This window comes from Melospiza georgiana, chromosome 1 (genome assembly GCF_028018845.1).
Source record: "Melospiza georgiana isolate bMelGeo1 chromosome 1, bMelGeo1.pri, whole genome shotgun sequence".
In the NCBI taxonomy this organism is placed as follows: Eukaryota; Metazoa; Chordata; class Aves; order Passeriformes; family Passerellidae; genus Melospiza; species Melospiza georgiana.
In genome coordinates, this window is record NC_080430.1 from 58536241 (window position 1) to 58555769 (window position 19529).

The 19529-nt window shown below is 36.2% G+C and overlaps 1 protein-coding gene across 3 annotated transcripts in view; it reads left to right on the plus strand.

The window, feature by feature from the left end:
* Positions 1 to 18753, plus strand: part of ADCY1 (adenylate cyclase 1) — a 162172-nt gene extending 143419 nt beyond the window's left edge. For 2 of the 3 annotated variants that reach the window (XM_058044885.1, XM_058044894.1), the window contains 5 exons: positions 456 to 602; positions 987 to 1085; positions 4995 to 5109; positions 7107 to 7231; positions 8066 to 18753. In XM_058044885.1, coding sequence (XP_057900868.1) covers positions 456 to 602; positions 987 to 1085; positions 4995 to 5109; positions 7107 to 7231; positions 8066 to 8404 — 825 coding nt within the window. In that variant the 3' untranslated portion in view covers positions 8405 to 18753. Of the gene's footprint in view, positions 1 to 455; positions 603 to 967; positions 1086 to 4994; positions 5110 to 7106; positions 7232 to 8065 lie in introns of those variants that run through there. The other variant, XM_058044904.1, reaches the window with a different exon arrangement.
* The last annotated feature ends 776 nt before the right edge of the window (positions 18754 to 19529 follow it).

The following is a 19529-nucleotide window of genomic DNA, read 5'->3' on the forward strand; positions in this document are numbered from 1 at the left end:
ATTATATTATATTACATTACATTACATAACATTACATTACATTACATTACATTATATTCCACAACACATAGAAAAACTTGAAGGAGTGAGGCTAGTTATGGACCACAGGATAAAATCGGTCCATCTCTTATTTTGCTTATTAAACAAGACTGAGAAAATATAATTCTTTTTCTTGTACAATAAACGCTCTATAATTGTTAAAACTTTGTCCAAATTTTGGCTCACTGCTTCTATGTCTAAACAGAAAAAAAACCCTCCGTTGTTTTAAATTGGATTAATACCTTAGGTGTTAATTTTATATTGTGGTCTTAAGTGAAGATACCTTTCAACATTATTTTAAGAAGTCTGGTTTTCTCTCTAGAAAAACTGATGGCCTTTGTCCTAGTAATGTAATAATGATGTTTAATTTAGATTAATCGTTTTAAATAAACATTACATCTGCTTATGTACTACAGGACCTTTATTACCAGTCATATTCACAAGTGGGAGTGATGTTTGCTTCCATCCCAAATTTCAATGATTTCTACATCGAACTGGATGGCAATAATATGGGAGTGGAATGTTTACGCCTGTTAAATGAAATTATTGCTGATTTTGATGAGGTAAGGTCTAAACACTGTATTTTGGCCATACCAGTTCTATCAGATAACTATCAACGTGATTATCTGAAGTAAATCAGTGTATCTTGAACTGTTTACTAAAACAGTACTATAAACTTCCTATTTAATCATAGTTTGTGTCCACTGGTCATCTCTAAAGTGCCAAATTTGTACTTTTAGGCACATGACTCTGATCTAAAATTTCTCTTATATAGGAAGAGTATCAAAAATGAAAGTTAATGACTTTTTTTCATTGACCTCAAAATGGGCAAGACTCAACTTATCAAATATGATATGGTTTAATGAATTTGCACATACTGTCTGATAACTATGGTTGTTTGTCTAAAATGTTATGTAATATTTAACAGTTTTATGTTTTAAACAAAGCTTATGGACAAAGAATATTATAAGGATATTGAAAAGATCAAGACAATTGGAAGTACTTATATGGCAGCTGTGGGACTCGTACCTACTTCAGGAACTAAGGTGAGAGGATTTTATATAACAGTCTTATATGAAGGAACCATTTTCCTTCAATTTCCAGAAAAACATCAGAAACACAACTAATTCTGTGTGATTACTGATAACTTTTATGACTTCTTTACATTTTGAACCTGAAATTCAAAGAACAGCCGGAGCCAGAAAGGAAAACCGCCACACTTGCTTATGTGGCTTCTCTTGTGATTTCATTGTCTGCAGCTTTGAATTCCCTGCAAGTTGGTGTATAAAATGCTCTAAATCAGGGGTAGTGTTTTAAATCTAACTTTTAAACCTACCTTTAAACCTGGTATCTTAGATGTTCTTGTAAGATGCAGGAAAAGGTGTACACTCTAGGTGTAGTGAATTTCTGCAAAACTAGCAGAAGACTATTAAAATGCAGTTTTTATATATATTTTTAATATTGAAATCTGAATGTAACCTATAACTAAAATAAACATCCTCTCCCAACCCCCTTCATGGACAGGAACTTTGTGCTAGGTACAGTGCTGCACTGTACCTGGCCCCTCCAAATCAGCTCTTCTTTCTCTCCACCATTAGCATTCTATTTACCACTTTAATAACTCAGCATTAAAAAAAGTCGAAGTCATTTCAAACCCACTGTCTCTGTGTCACAGTTCTTCTGTATTCTTATGATTATCTCTTAGAGTATTATTCTTAAGTTACTATCGTATAACAGAGATTTCCTAGATTTCCAAGCAGCAACTGAAAAGTCAGAAAAACCTGTGAGCATCATATTAAATGCATAGTATACAGAGCACTATGCATGTTAGTAATTACACTAATAAAACTAAATCATTAAAATTTTATAAAATTACTAATATAAGAAGAGTATGAAAATTAAAGCAATCCATTCACCTCATCTGCCTATAGTTTTCAGACATTTTTCCCTTGTTCTGATATGCATGTACATATGTTGTAGACATATGTTGAATACAATAGTGCATATGGTTTAGCACTGAAAAATAGCACAAAATAATACCAAAAAAAGCAAAAAAAAAAAAAAAAAAAAAAAACCAGAAGATGCCCTGTGGACTTTTTAGCAACAGCTATCCCTGTTAAGTAAATAAAAAACAAGACCACATTTAAATAAATGGTTAGAATTATTTGGAGTATATTACACAACTAATCTTTTGGTCTGCAAAGTATTTCTGGCAGATGCCTTCCTTTGTATCATTCCTAGAAATCTATACATTACCCAAAAAAGAGGTATTTTTAAAAATATGTTTATCCTAAAATGTTTGACTCATGGGTTCTGAGACAGCTAAAAAACACTGATCTTTAGAATGTTTTCAGTGTGTGATCTGAGGCAAACAGGCAGTGGCATACTTTTGTGTCTGCTATAAATGCTCTTTGAACTATAATCCTCAAAACAAGTGTGCTATTGGGTAACTTTGGCATACGTTCCAAAACCTAAACATGTTTGTCTCTTGTATTTTATAGTTATTGAGTGAAGGGTCAACTGAGTTAGTCCAGTACTGAAGATAATGTTCTGAACTTATTATAGTAATGCATTTTAAATCACTGCAGAAAATCTTTTACAGAACTTTGTCTTCCTTTTAAATCTTGGGGAAGATATTGATTTTTTCTATATATGTAGAATTCATTTAAAATTCTGTATTGCATAAAAATTGTCTGTCATATGAAACAGACAATAATTTTTATTTAACTTAAGGTTTCAGCTCTTCTGTGATGTCTACTTACTGTTCATGTGATGCAAATTAATAGAAATTACTCACATCCTCTTGTCAGTTTCCCAGTAGTTCTTCATCATACACTTGTATATTAGAAATCTGATAATCTTGCCTTGCCTGTCATACACAGACAATAACAGCCAGCTTTACACAGTCCCTGGGCTATCCTATGGAGTCATATGGGCCTCTGGTCTGTCCTCTGGCAGGAGTGTTCCAGGTTCAACAGAAAATCTGGCACAGCCTCTGATTTTGAATCACTAATTTCACACTAGGATTTGGACATGAACAGAAAGCAGTGGATGGGGTTAATTGCGCTCTTAACTGAGGATATTTATGTACTTAAGAGCCCATTACCCTGATGAAGTTAAATATTTAAATCCCATATTTTACTGGATTCCTGTTTCTGCACCTTGACTTCAGCAGGTGACTACAGTAAATGCTCATTGCCTCTATCACAGTGACTTTGCTGGGATGCTCTGAGCAGTCTTTCCAGTAACTACTCTGATATTTAAATAAATAATTATTTGTTCTATCAACAGGGCAGCACACAAACCAAACTCTTTGTAGATCTTTTGCACTATATGAATTCATTTTATTTCTTTTTCACCAGGATCCTGACTTCACCAGGGTCCTAACTTTGTGTTCTTCAGTGCAGGTTCGAGTTTGCCCTAATCCTATTGAGAGGTATCTGTCACCTGCAGTGCACTCAGTATTTCTCACCAGTCCTTTCTCCTGCAACCTTGAAGGGCATTGTAGGAAAACAGAACATTCATCAGACAGCAAATAAATGGAAGAGAGGAAATAAAGATTAGAAATCAAATAAAACTCTGCACTGCTCACCCCCTACTCCAGACATTGAATATTTTATGCTTCTCTGTTGGAAATGTATCCATTAGCTCTTTAAGCTTAATTCTTGTTCTTCCATGTTTTGGTGATTCTGAAAAGAGTAGAACTAGCTAGTTCACAGTGAAAGAAGCAGAATGCCAGACATTCAGGCAGGTAAATAAAAATATCCTTCCCAAAAGTTGGGAGTGGCACAAGGATGACTTTCATAATTTTTTGTAAATTTCCTAGCCACATAAAGCAACCCTTTCAAACTGAGATGAATGAAGGAAATAGCAACACGTTTCTCAGTTTTTTCAGCCATTGTTTAGCACTGCATTTATAAAATCCCACTATCATGGCAAAACTCAGCAAGCTTTCATCTCACGCCAGCTTGCACAGTCCTGTTGTGTAACACCCTACTGTAGCTGCCACTGACCCTGCATTTCTTTCACCATATCCTACCTTTAGCCCACTTTCACTTATCAAATTTGTTTAAAAATTCATATTTCTTATTCAAATAAGAGCAGAACATAAGAGCAGTCATACTGACTTGAGTCAAAAATTTATTCTGGCAATCTGTCTTTAACTAACCAAGGTTAGATCCTGGGGGAAGAGCATGCGATGCAAAACAAATATGCAAACCTTTCTTTTCCACTTTCTAATAATATGCTGCTTAGATTTTTACTACTTTGTAGCAAATATTTCTTTCATGATCTTTAGAATTATGTTAGAAGCTTGCTAAGTTTTGGAATCTACAATATCCTCTGAAATTATTTTCTTACGTTTGGGGTTTTATTTACAAGTTAATACTTCACCATTTCATTTGATCTCTGTTGGAGAAAAAACATTAGTTCATTTAGATGCATTTGATAACAGCTACCTTCAACTTGCCTGGAAAGAAAAAACACAGGGTTGTTCTGCACCTCACAGGATTAAACCTAACAGGAATTTTGTCAATGGGAACAATACACCCCATGGAAGCTGGGAGCTAGCACAATCCCCTAAGGAAGAAGAGGGCAGAAACTGTAGTTATTAATAATCATCAGGCAAAGTAGTTTTGTAAGAAAGCAGGTTATATTCCCTGCCACACTCAAAACAAACATCTGCAGCTCTCTAGCAACGGAACCACTTTACCATGGGAACTTTGCTTTCCATTCTTCCCAGAAATCAAAAGGAGAGAGAGAAGAACAAAAAAATAGCAGAAGAAAAAAATGCATGTGCTGCAGCTACCATTTAAAGTTTCCCTTCCCAAACAAAAAAATTGGTTAGATTATTTTCCTAAGACATCTGTTTGAGCTTCTCATTATTTTTCACTTTAGTATTTAACCCGCATCTCAGTACTGTACAAATCTAATGTGCAACACTATTTTGTTTCTAGGCTAAAAAATCAATTTATTCCCATCTGAGTACACTGGCAGATTTTGCAATTGAGATGTTTGACGTTCTTGATGAAATCAACTATCAATCTTACAATGACTTTGTCCTACGAGTTGGTAAGTCACGCTTCTACAATTATCACACAAGCAGATCAGTTTTTGTTGGCTTTTCCTGTGCTGTCAATGAAGGATTACCTGTCCTGCACTCGTGATTAAAACTGAGAATTCTCCATTACTGAGAGAGTCACATCCATGTAAAAGGTCAGCAGTCTGGATGGTGTGCATTAGTATTAAGAATTGTAATTCCCTCCAATTCCAGTGTGCTTACTTAATCTATGCACCCCTAAAAGGAAAGTGCACCATTAATTTTATACAATATTATGACTGCACCCAATCTTGTGGCTTACACTTGGGGGCTGAAACAATAGCTTGCCTCTGGGCAGAGTGACAATTGAATCTCCCCCAAGCACTGAAAAAATACTTAAACAAGCTTGTCCAGAGCCAAAGGGCTTTAGAGTTGTAAATTAACACTGCTGAGGGACACATTGCTAAGCTGCTGAAAATTGAGTCTTACTGTATTATATTAAGTTGCATCTGCAAAAGCTTTGTTGGCATTAAAAGTGCAATGGGAGCTTTTTCTCCCCAAACACCAAATCACCTTAACTAGTCCTGTTTGCTCCAACAAATCCAATCCTCTGGTCTGCACAACACAACCCTTCCCATGCAATCCTTTACATGTTATGTCGTACCACTCATTTCTCTCAGCCTTCTTAGACATCAAGTTCCCTGCTTCCCTTTCTTCATGTATCCCGCTCCTCTCCACCATTGCTTCTACTGCTGTTCTCATTTTATTGCATATTCTAACACTAATAGTTTTCTCCAGCCTCTTTCTCTATATATTTTCATGGCTAACTTGTGAGAATGAGCTGGGCCACAGGAAAACTGAGGTTGCTAGCAGCAGAAGATTGAAAAAGACCAAAGACATCAAAGGCAGCAACAGAAGAGTTATATATCTTTGACCTCCTGTACATCCTAATAATTATAAACCCCAAATTCTCTTTGAACTCTGCTATAACTTGTCTTTCCAGGTTCACAAAGGATCAAATATCTAACCCTCATTCTTCTGCATAAATTGTCTAGAAAAGCCCTTGCACAGAATCTCATGCACAGGGTTCAGTATCTGCAACTCTTCAGAACACTCAGAAGAAACATCCTCTTTTATATTCCCAACCAGATATTGAAATCAGTCAGAAATGTAGAACTGAGCTCTGCAGTTTCCAAAAAAATATGCTTGAGCCATTTTCCCATACTTTTGTCCTCTTCTACTGTCTCTGGGATCTGAGTTGTCTAGTACTAACAACCAACCTGACACACTTCCCTTACCCCAACCTTTGTGTATTCCAGACCATTATTTCTGTTCCACTTGGAGAATCTCCATTAAAACCTCAATTAAAAGGCTTTATATATGCAACTGCAATGGAAGTTATAGGAAAAAATTAAAGATCTTTAACAGTTTGCCCCATTTTCAGCTGTGCTACTACTGGTTAGTTCTTTTCTTTAAGCAAATATTGGATTTTTTAAATAATCCACAGAAGAATCATATTTTTATGTTGTCAATCAGATTTGTAATCACAAATTACACTTCTAATAAGATATCCCAAGGAATGTCTTTGTTGTGTTTCTAAGGCTTTTACAAATGCAGAAGTCCTTTTGCAATAATTAGTCATAGAATCATGAATATGCTAAGACATCATTGAGTATGTAAGGAAGCCATCAGGATCATCAAGCCCAACTCCTGGCCCTGCACAGGGCAGCCCAAAAGTCACACCATGTACCTAAGAGCATGGTCCAAATGCTTCTTGAATTCTCTCAAGCTTGTTGCTGTGATCATTTCTCTGGAGAGCTTGTTCCGGTGCTCAGTCCCCTTTTGGGTGAAAAACCTTTTCCTAACACCTAACCTAAACTTCCCTTGACTCTGCTTTATGATGTTAACATATATTACTGTATTATTAAAAAAAAATGGTAAGACACTTAAGTCAAATCTGTTTTGCAGGATTCATGTTTCCTTGGGATAATATGCTGTAGTGAAAACCAAATTAATTTTTTAATTTTAGGTATTAATGTTGGGCCGGTAGTGGCGGGAGTCATTGGAGCCAGAAGACCACAGTATGATATCTGGGGGAACACTGTGAATGTTGCCAGCCGGATGGATAGTACTGGAGTGCAGGGAAAGATTCAGGTGAGTGCTTTCCAAGACAATTTTGCAAACTTTACATACTTCCTGTTTTATATGTGGTTACATTTTCAAGAACACTAAGAAAACGCAGCCTCTCTTTGTTCTTATGGAGAGGGCAACACTCTCCATATGACTCACCATCAGAAATATAGTTGTTTTCTGTCTTACACACTTCACTCCTTAGAGACAATGAAATCCTCAAATAAATAATTTCCCATCAAAAGAAACAAGAGGTCACTGCTTCATTGCACACAGTTGAAGGTGAGCCTGGGAATGTTAAGACTGCTGGTCTTTGTGCTGTAGAACTTTTGCCTAAATAAGACCAACAAGGAAAGGATCTATGCTCATTTTCATCTTAACACATTTTATGTAGCTCTAAAAATTGCTTGGATACTTTGGATTGGAGAGGTGAGGCAGACAGAGAACATTGTTGCTCTACTACTAGAACCTATGGTATTCCTCTCAAAAGCTCAGTGAACACCTGCAGTAATTTATCCAAAATATCTGTCTAATCTTCAGGGACCAAAAGGTCTTCTGCAATAAATTAACATCACTAGAACTGACACAGCTTACAATTTGGCTACATATTTCTGTTGGATGGAGCTTAATCTGTCTGTGTATTTATTTAACTCGAGACCAAAAATTCTGCTGCTAATATTCCAGTTTTATCAGTGATCTTTACTTCTTAAAGAAAATTCTAAGCGAGCCTAAAGGCAGCTGTAGGTGATAATCCATTTTTTTATTCATATTTAATGACTAAGAAGTAAAAGGGAGAGGGGTGGGCAACTACATGAACAGAAAAAAGTAACAGTTTGTTGGTTTTTTTTCTGTCTTCAGGTGACAGAAGAAGTTCAGCGGATATTAAAAAGATGCAGTTATGAATTTGTGTGCAGGGGTAAAGTTAGTGTAAAGGGAAAAGGTGAAATGTTGACCTATTTCCTGGAAGGAAAGGCTGATGGAAATAATTCCCAAACACGGTCATTAAACTTAGAGCGGAAAATGTACCCTTATGGGAGAGCAAACATTCAGACAAAACTGGGCACCAGCTGTCCATCAGTGTCCTCAGTTGCTAGCTTTCCTGCAAAACCTGGTCTTGGAGCAGGTCAAGCATCTGCCACTCACACAAACCAAACACTGCATTATCTTCCTTCTGTGCCAGCTGTGAAGGAGGCATAGAACAAAGGAGATTTGGTTGTGTCACTTGCAGTGAACTTGGAGAGCAATGGTTGCCTGAATTTTTACTAAGAAGTCAGAGGTCATAGGCCATGTCATTAACCAAGGACCACTACAACCCAACCAAAGAGAACTTGGGGACTGTGTAATGAACTCTTGGGATGGAACATATAAGGGCTAGCAATTCTGTTATGAAAAGTCAAAATGAGATTTTCTGGAAATGAGGCATATTTTCTTGGCATTTTTAAACAGTAAGTGAAAAAGAATAGATAAATGTGCAAGCAATTATTTATGTGTGTGTGTATATACATGTTTTAATCCATATATGCACACATATAAACAGTTCTGTGTAGACTTAATATTTATAGAAATGAACATAAAAATATGTATTTATTTACACATCCACCTGCAGAGACATAGCAAAGAGATTTCTCTTTCTGTCATAGCCAGAATTGTTGGGCCTGGGATTAGCAAAGCTGCATTTAACCATGGAATGTGGAACACCTGAAGACTCTCCAGGGCTACTACAGTAAGACTTTGAGAAACGTGTTCCCAGTGTATGAATTAATACAATGAGAACAGTGTTTATTGAGCTGTTAATGGAGGATTAATGAAAACTGGATTCAGCTAATTACAGAACCCTACATATTTTTTTTAGTTCTCTTTGCATGCTCTAAAAACTTACAAAAACTTTCAGTTAAACCATTACACTAGGATATAAAGTAGATAAATCACAGAGCTTAAAGTTTAGGCAAAAGAACAATATATATTCTTTCAATTAAAAAAAAAATACAAGCGTGGTAGAGCATAGAATTTGCTGCCTCTTTGTAGGTCATTTGACTCTGTGCAAGACAGAGGAGCCACCCTGCAAGCACGGCAATACGCTTCTGCAATATAGAAACAGTCCTGTATGTACAGTGCTGATTTTACTGAGGAGCAGAAGGATGGTATTATTTCAGACTTTTAGAAATAGCACAAGTCCTGTGGCTCAAGTCCAGGATTTACCATTCTAAACAGCTCAAGGAACAGTTGTGTACTGGCGGCAAACATGCTGCTGCTAGTTTTGTGACATTTGTATGTTTGGCAACATAGTTTTATATATTAATTGATTTTTAAATTTATGCCACAGTTTTATTACACCTTGATTCTATCCAGACTCATTCTTCAAAGCTGTACAATTATAGAAAGCTATAATTCTGAGAAACAAGCACAGTCAAACTTTGCCAAATGAGGAGCATTGGTAAATGTGCCAGGAGAGCGAGGCCTGCTCTTAATTTGCATAAAAAGGAAAATATTGTGGCTGCTTTTTTCTCTACTACTGCCCAAATCATATGGCTTATGGTTTCATACTGAAGTGATGAACCGGATGTAAAATGTAGAATGCAACTCCATAGTCAAGGTGGGAGCAGTTGAAATCATCCTGCTGAGGGACATGTACTCCATGGACATGTGCCATTTTGTCCTGATGGGGATTCACAGGCTAACTAACCACCTCTGCTTCCCAAAAGAGAAGTCAAACTTTACATTGCCTAAAAATATGCAAAACTAACTTTTAACAAGAGAAACAATCCACCCCCCTCCAAAAATAAACCAAGATCAAAAACCAACAACAACAGCTAAAGCCAAAAAAACCACCAACAAAAAACAACCCACAAAAGTAAAAACCTCACTCCAGAATGCAGAAGTTATACAGATTGTACAACAGAAAATTTTTATGTGCTAAGTTTCACACTTCCCTTTGGTGGCCTATTTTGTAGCAGATTTCAGTGGAAAGAAAGTTCTGAGAGAGTCCCCTCTTATCAGCTTTTGCTTTGGAGCAGTAATTTTTTGCATTAAAAGTATATACAGCATGTCGTCAATAGATGAAAATGGTTAAAGAAATGTTGCAGGAATTTCTGTTCTCCACTCAGGATACTGTGGGACTCCAGTGTTTTTCAGCAGAGTTTTAAATTAATTTTTATGTACACTGTCTGCTGGGTGCTTCATTACAAAGCTGCCAAAGTTAGTCTTATGATTAAAGTGACTGTAAAAACCTGAGAACTGCTTCTTAATTGTACTGTACAGGTAATATCCTCCCTGACTGAGCTGAAGAAAGTCACTGCATTTCTTTATCTCTCTAGGAGCTACCCAGTTCACAGATATTCTTCTAGAACAATTTATTTCTGGTTTTGAGAGTTTCAAATAATTTTAAAAATATACATACATGTAGAGAACACAGATTTAAAAGAAGAAATATTTACAAATAAACTGAGTAAGTAGTATTCATGTAAAGCACACTGCACAGTTATGTTCTCTAACAAGTTTGTAAGAACTAAATAATCACATGGGTAAGTCAAACATTTAACCAAGCTGGAAAGCATTATATGCAATAGCATTAATCACTCAGTTCCTCTCTCACAGAACCCATTCTACACAATTTTTGAATTCAATGATTTTGGTATAATTTCACTGATAATAATGAAATAAAAGCATCTTCTAGATGATCCTAGAAGTAGGATCTGCATCCTGGTAGTATGTGAAAACATCGACCAAACAGACCCATTTGCCCATTTCAGTGAAATTACTTATTTGTTATTCTTTTTATTAGGCTCAAGATATAGGCATCTTGCCATTGTTCCTTTGATCTTTTACTGAGTGGACAGTGAGCACAAATGAATTGTCCCCTCTGCGGATATTTTTGTGACTGTTCTCTTTCCCAGACCATTCCCAGTCTGGTAATATCAGTGGAAGATCATGTAGCAAGGTAAATTTAGATTATTCATGTTAACATTTTAAATTATTAGCAGGTAATAATTAATTAGAATTGGCCCAAAGATTTTCAAAGCCTAATCCTCTTTTCCAAATAAGGCATGTTACTTTTGTAAAAATCTTTTCCATGTTGAATGGAAAGGACCAGACAGGCACAGTCCAACATCAGCTTCTCATTCTGTGCTTTTGGAGGAGGTCTCTGCCTCCTAGAGCAGTTGAGTGGATCAGGATGGCTTCTTGGTACTGCAGGCAAGCTGGTGTGTATTTCCTAGCTTACAGAATCAATAATGGTATATTTGGAGTTGGTTTCCAGACTTTGAGTCATAGATTTAGAGAATGCTTTGGGTCGGAATGGACCTTAAAGGTCATCTAGTGCCAACCCTGTTGCCATAGGCAGGGACCATGAGCCTTCCAATAGGCCATGTTAACATCACTCTCATGAAGTTCATTACCATTAACATCATTATCCTGTCATTAATACAACATTTGTATTATGTTGTTGCTGGTTTTACCATGGGGAAAAGGATATATTACTTTGTAGTCCTGGACTGAGCAGTATAAATTTATGAAGAAAGTTCATCTAAGGCACAAATTAGTCAAATACAATGTAAAAATGATAGGCAGGATTCAGCAACCATTTCAACAATGAAAGCTAAGTGCCCATTGAAATCATGATATAATGAACTGTGCTCTTCTCTTTATGCTTTCCCTCCCTATTCATATAGTTTTTCCCCGCTTTCCTGTTCTGTCCACATTTGTTTAATTTCAGCTCTTGTGTGACAGTTTTAAATGGCATATTTAATCTCTCAGCTCTTCTGTATTCTTTGACATGTTTAATAAGTTTTATACATGGAAAAAGGGAAAATAAACATGGAAGTAATACTTCTGAAAACCTCATAAATGCACATTTTCTGCCAGATTGTAAGCAAAATTTTTATTGGCAATTTTCCTAAGATGGTATGTGGCCCACTCCAATAGCCCTGAAAATCATCAGAAGGATTTCCCTGTATTTCTGTGGAATTTTTGTTGTGCTTCATGCAGTTGTATTTCTCGTCTTGCATATATTAATTTTCTGGTGAAGCACTCTACCCTTTGCCTAGGTAACCTTGCTGTAGCCCCATCAAGGTCTCTGTCCCACAGAAACCAAAAGTCCCACGTGTTCATCTGAGGATAGTTACTTGTTGATTTGTGGGCAGAATAGCCTCTTGTACTTCTGTTCACTGTTTTGTGCAGCTGTTAGCTTGAAACAATTAACAGATACAAGCGCTAAAAAGCAGTGATGCCATTTTGGCATGTCAATGTCTGTCAATAGCAAGCACAATATTTCATGTCAGTTTGCATGCTTTCTCTTTCAGATAATAGTAATAATAGAAGTCTTTAATTCTTTATATAAACATATAAATGTCAGAGATCTTTAGTCTTGAGAGCTAATTTCTAAAAAAGTAATTTCTAAGTATTCCTATACTACCTTTATCTTCAAGTGGTTTTAAATTTCATATTCTATGCTGAGATTGCAAACTGGCATTCCATTGGATTACTGGCTAGATATTTCCAAACATATTTCATTTACATTGACTAGAAATCTACTTTACCCAGCCTGTGAAATGCATATTTTTTTGTAGCTGCTTTGCCCTCTGGCTAGTGACACTCCATTATCTTCACTAAACAAGCACAAATTTTCCCTTGCTTTCCCTCGGTGAGACTGAGAGCCAAAAACTTCAGGTTTTTAGAGCTGAATCTGCATCCCCTTATGTATCCATAAGGCCTGCAGCAATCATCAGTTTAATTTGTTTGTAAAGGTCAGGAGTTGAGCTTCTGTAGGCCAAGTTCTGCCTTGGGTTCTAACAATGTCTCATGTTAATATTGAACTGAATATTTTACAGCACTGTAAACAAGAGTAGGTCATGCACCGAAATCTCTTTCACACTTTTGCCTGTAATTTATCTGTCAGGCAAAATAAAGTAGTTGGGTGTCACTAATTGAATGGAAACAGTATACGACCTGTGCCATTTCAGTGCTTTGAAGAGTCTGAATACATTAATAAGTAGCATGAATAATTTTCCTGTGTTGGATTCCTGCTTGTAGCAGAAAGAATGCATTTTCTTTACATCACCAAGTCCAGATTCTGTATGTGTTCTGCCCAGGCAGGAGGACTATTTAGCCATAATATTATTTCAAGTTAGAGTTTTGTATTACAGTGAAAACCAACATTTTTTTAATTTGTGATAAACCTGTATTATAATGCCTTATTTTTAATCTTGTACAGTGTTAAACAAGCAACAGAAAACATTGGCCTTTCATGTATTATTCACTTTAAAAGATGTATTGTACTATGAAATTTTGTAAATAGTTTTAGCTGGAACAGGTAGTTGCATGTACACTTGTAAAAAAAGAAGCAAAAAGGCACACTTTTAACAAAAATTAATGATTTTTGTAAGAGGCATTTTACATATGCATGGAGATTATATATCCTTTTAAAATTGATGTATTTTTTGGTTTTCCTTGCAATCTACTGCATGCCATTCATGCCTGATTTCAGTAAAACAAAACAGTATGTTTCCTTAAATGTTTTTGACATATCACTCCTGGCACAGTTAAATCACTAGTTGCATGTGCATTCAGCTAACCAAAATGCAATCAGCAAATAAAGAAGAAAAATCACTTCATGATTGTGATCTGCCAACCTCAGTGTTTCAAGATCCATAACACAGCATATGAAAAGTGTTATCTCTAAGCTGTCTTCAAAAGGTACCTTCTGGTCATTAGAAGCAATAAACTACTTTCTGTAATATAAAAAGTAAACCAATACTCTAGTTCAAAATCGTGTAGTATCTGACATTCAGTGGTTATTCTCTGATACTGCACTTGATGTATCAAGGACTAGGTGTCAAATCCATCTCTGCTGTGTGCAGGTGCAACACTATGGAAGGCAAAGAAGGTGAATTTGGCCCATTCATGTTACCCAGAGTGTATTTCTAATGGGATAATAAGTTATTGTATATGACAAGTACATAATTCAAATAGGTGGTTTTCCTGGATTCATACATACATATATATATATATATGTGTGTATGTGTGCATATATAAATATAAATATATACATACATATAAATTAATTTTGTTGCCTTATTTCTGTCAGATTTTTTTACTTATTTTTCAAATAGTTTATATTGCTAAGCAGAAAGTATTTAACAAAACTATTCAGAGAAACTTCATAACATTTATCTGGTTTTGAGCCATCTGAGTTCTCTGCTGATTCCATGCTTCCAGAGATGCCTCCTTTAGGCATCACAGCCTAGCCCACACCTTGATGCTGATGTCAGCTAGTGACATTGAAATAAGAAATCAATTTCCAATCTTCTGTCTGATTTTTTCCCATAAAGCTGATGAACAAACTTAAAATTCTGAAGGAAAACTTAAAATTCTGAAAGTATTTTGCACACTTCCTTTTTAAAGTTGTCATATCCATGTCACAAAAACTCAGGATTACTTCTCAAATTACTTATATAATTGCTGTAAGGAGTATTTGAGGAGCATAACACTGGATCTTGTGGCAAAGGGAAAAGGGTGTAGACTGTGAATACTTTCTGCTTTGGATAAGGATTTGCATTTTACAATTTGAGCTAGTGTTATAATAGAACTCAGAAATCTGTTAATTTTTTTGTTTAATCAGGTGACCGTAGCGTTAACTAAGCAGCACAGCTTCTGCAAGTACTTTTGAATTCCTAAGTTAAGAGGCAGGTTCATACAATATATCCTTGTTGCCTGCATAGAAAAACCACTACCTTGTACTGACGATTGTCTTCATTATAGTAGTTAAGGGTTTCTAACAGTCATAAACTAGCTCATCTCAAATTCGGTGGGTTTTACATCTCAGTGTGGTGTAATTGTTGTGAATAATGACAATCTGGACACTTCTCCTGTACCCCACCCTGTTTATGATTGCCGCTTTCCAGAACTCTGTATAGGCAATTTTTAGATCATTGTTCATTTTAATCCCATCTGTCACTGAGTTCTCAGGCCAAATCTAAATCATTAATAAATATATTAAGGTAAATAATGGGAAAAGTACATTTAAGGGAGTGGCTGCCTGTTGCTCTTTAATTCCTCTTCAAAATATCACACTGCTTGGGTGGCCTGATGTGATTTACGATCTGATTGGTGCAAGAATAAAAAGAAGGAAAGAAGGAAAAAAATTTGGGCAAAGTTAGCAAGAGTACAAAAAACCAAAAAAAGTAGCCTGTGAGATAGCAATTGCTGAAAGAAAAGGGTGAAAAGCCAATACTCTTCTGAAGTCAGCGGTAAAATTCAGTGACATGGAATAAGTCTGAAGTTTGACCTGGAAGTACTTAACCAGATTCATAGTGCTACAAAAATAAGGCTTGTGTTTAATTGCATGGTCAAATCAGTTTCTTAGGTTTTGTGTCACATTTACAAAAATATTCAAGGTGTCCTGGTGAACCACTTCTAGAATTTCAAAAGGAATTATTAGAAGTAGTTGGGGGTTGTCACCTTTAATATCTATTTTTTGATCATTAGGAAGCACCTTGGAATTTGAATTAGCATTAGTGAACATAAATAGTGCAAGTCCTGAAAGGACTTGGTTTAGCTTGTGCCTTACTGCATGCTGGAGGATCTACTTCTTCATATTAGGATCCCCATTGTATGCCTTCTGTGGCATCCGACATGACACACCTGCATAAAACTGAAGGAAAGAAAAAGTGCTGCATCATTGTGAAGATTTTTTTATTAATTCCTTTCCTATTTGGGTTTACTACCAGTACAGCTATGTGAATGCAAGGAGCGCTCCATTTGTTTGTGGAGGGAGGCCATACACAGGTATATGCAGGCCCAAGCTGAAGAAGAATAGGTTTCCTAGAAAGCTCAGCACATACAGCGAGCTGAATTCTGCAGAAAATATTTTCAGATATTTTAGGACTCCTACCAAAGCTAGCTGCTCTCCTCTACAAAACACCTTGTAACTGCACTATCAGATTTGCTAGATGTAGGCTAGCCTGCTGGTGGTAAAACAGCTAACAGAAGGTTCTTGCTGTGGGCTAAAGTGGGCTTTAATTACTGTGGTTATGCACACCATCATGTCTTACTTTCAAGTGCCTGACCTTCTGCTTTAATCCAAGACCTGTCTGTAGTGGCATCAGTTATGAAAACCTTCAGCTGGCACATTGAAGTTACTTAGGTGATTTCTCATTTCTTTTGCTCCTTAGTGCACATGGGTGCAAAGGTTGTCTGTTTCAGACAGATTTCACATGCCATTCAAGGAATATACCAAGAATTTTCAGTGAAATGTAAATGAAAAATAATTATCTGTTCCATCAAAATTGCTTCATGATAATTATATTTTTACTTGCTACAGTAGAGATTCTTCTTCACTTAGAATTTCTGCTTTCTTTACAGTAACATTACTAAGGCTCAATAAGGAAAAACAAGAAAAGAGCAAGTTATTGCATAACTTGCTCCCATTTGCAAGCATAATTGTCTGTACAAAACTGAACTTAGAGCAAACAGAGAGTTTCTTTTCTGCATTCAAACTCCTGGTTGTTACAGAGAAGTAGCTTTGAAAAATACTAGAGAATACAGTAAGAATGAAAGCAATCCTTACTTGTTTAAAAACTAGAATCCAAGAACAGCTGCCTTTTCTAGTACAATTAACTCAATACAGAGAATCATAGAACAGTGATATTATTTTCTTTGAAATTCTCACAGAGGTTAAATTCTGACACACATTTCACAGTTTCAAGCAGATTCAGTCAAATTTGACCCATCTCTTAAAAGGCCTGTCTTTAAAACTTGCGTGGCAAGTAACATCTGTGTGAATTGTATCCTGCTGATAAGTCCTTGTACTCTCTGCTGTCTGGAGGTTAACTTCTGCCCTGCTGGCATATGTACATAGGCTCTGCTTGGAAATAAGATGCTCAGCATTTCTCCAATCTGTTAATTGAAAAGATGTAGAAATGTTTTATAATTAATGTTCAGCAGCCTAAGGTAGGAAGCAAAAGACTACACAGGGCTTGTGTTCTATAAACAAAATTAGTCTGCCTACACATAATGACTGAGTCCATTATAGCCTTATTCATAATTTTAAGCATCCTAGAAATATTTAAATGTAATAAATATCATAGCAATAAGAGGAGATGAAGCTAGACATTCCTGCCTGCCTCTTAACACCACATAAGTCTTCTTTGCATGTAAAATATGACCTACAGCTCATAAAATAGTGCTTCTTCAGAAACTGGTACCCATTCTACCCTTAACTCACCCTCAGTTGTTCAATGCCATTATATTTTTGTAGAAGTGTTTACTGTACACTCAGACCAGCCTTAGCATCTCCCCCTGCAGGTACTCGGTCACATAGTTGTCAAACTTCTTTTTCAAAAAGAAAATACATTTTCAGAAAATTGATTTTTTTTATACATAATAGATGTTTAGGGGATTTAAATACATAATACATAATCTCGTTAGGAACCAGTACATGTGACAACAAACCTGAAAGGGCATATAAACATACTCTGTGGTGGGAATGCAGGCCCCAGCAGCTGGCAGCAAGCTGGGCAATAAGGCTTTAATGTGCCATCGGCCAACAGGGCAGCATCTCTGCTCAAGGGCCTGAAGAAGAGACACAGTTAAGAAAGAGTGGTGTAGAATTCATGTTCCCTAGTAGTTTACCAAGAACATGCAAACCCATTTCAAGAGCAGTCATGTTGTCTATGTCTGGAAACCAGTCTTTACTAAAATATTAGAGGAAAGATACGGGCTTGGAGTACTATTAGGTTGGTTGAATTGGAACATACAGTAAGAAGACTGTGAAAGAGCAATCTTAATCTACTTAATCTGCAGATGTTTGCAGCAAATTCTGCCCTGCTTCTGGACTAACTTGAATATTTACTTAGACTTAGTGGAAAAAAGCATTACTTGCATCAGGTAGACATATGGTAAAACCAAGGTATTCTCTGTATTTATTGTTATAAAAGTTTTCAGTGGAATTTTTAGGTTTTTTTACAGCACAGTAAAATTAATGAAAATATGAACTTCAACAATTATTGAATTTTTGATCAAGCCTTATTCTACTGTCTATTCCTCTGCCATGTCAGATGGGGTATTTCCAGTGACTTCAAATGGACCAGGAGGAAGCCTATTTTATCACAAAAGAAACATCTACATAGGTAAAATGGGTAGTCCTAACTTTAAGGAGTGAACAAGTCAAGATGTCATTATTCCAACTTCTATAGCCCACTGAACCTATAAATAATCTTTTGATCTTTAAAGCTATACACTATATATATATATATGTATATGTATATACATACTATAATACAATAACTTAACACTGGGTAACTTCTAATGATAAATTTTCATTAATAATACGGGTCTATTTTTATGTAAATATATTATTGTAGAGTATCTTCCAGTCTTTTTCAGGATTGTTAAATTGAGAAGAGCAATTGAATATTTGTCCTATTTTTATGTTAAAAAGTGAATGGACTGAAATGTTAAATGTGAATGTAAATTTCTTATTGCAACTTTTATACTGAGTGTTTGCACTATTATAATTTCTGGAATCAAATTAAAAATAAAGGAAAAAATTGCTTGAATAAACAGCTGTATGAGATTGTTGTTTTGGTTTCAGTTTGGCTTTGGGGCAGGAGGTTGTTTGGGATTTTTTCTGTTTGTTTTTAAATCAAGTTGTATTCATTATTATATAACAAGCTGCCTCTCAGGTGGTCCAGCTACAGCTTCTCAGTCAGGCTATGAACATGCCTCTAGAAATGCTGCAAATCTGCTTTCAGAATTGCTTGGAACTAAAGAATCTCTTGAGAACAATTCAGCTCCCTTACGAGTTTCTTTGATTTTCTGCATTGACCACAGTGTAAGCCAGCTTGGGCCAAGGGTACCATTCACTGTGCAAGCAGAGGAAAGTAAATATGCAATGACCAGCAAAACACCAGCCACACAGACCAGAAGACAGTGAGGGGAAGCGTATCTCTCCCTTTTCACGAGGCAGAAATTATTGGTTAATTTAGGACAAGTGTAGATTTTGTAGGCATTTTATGTTATGCAAGATACAGAGCCAACCTGAGAGCAAAATTGCATAGGTTAACTTAAAATTGATTTTAAAACTGATACAGTTTTGTCAGGGAATATGCCTCACAACAGAGTTGCTAAATTTGGGTAGTACAGAGTAATTTGCTGTACCACTGCCAAATGACAGCAGACTCCCATCTGGCCAGCTCAGAGCAGAAGCAGAGGTGCTCAGGTGCCTCATTCCTGTCCATGAAGATATGCCCTGAGATACCTCGGAAATGCAGGGTCCCCTGTGATCTACAACAGCCTGGGCTCAGATGCAAGGGGTTTTAATCCAAAT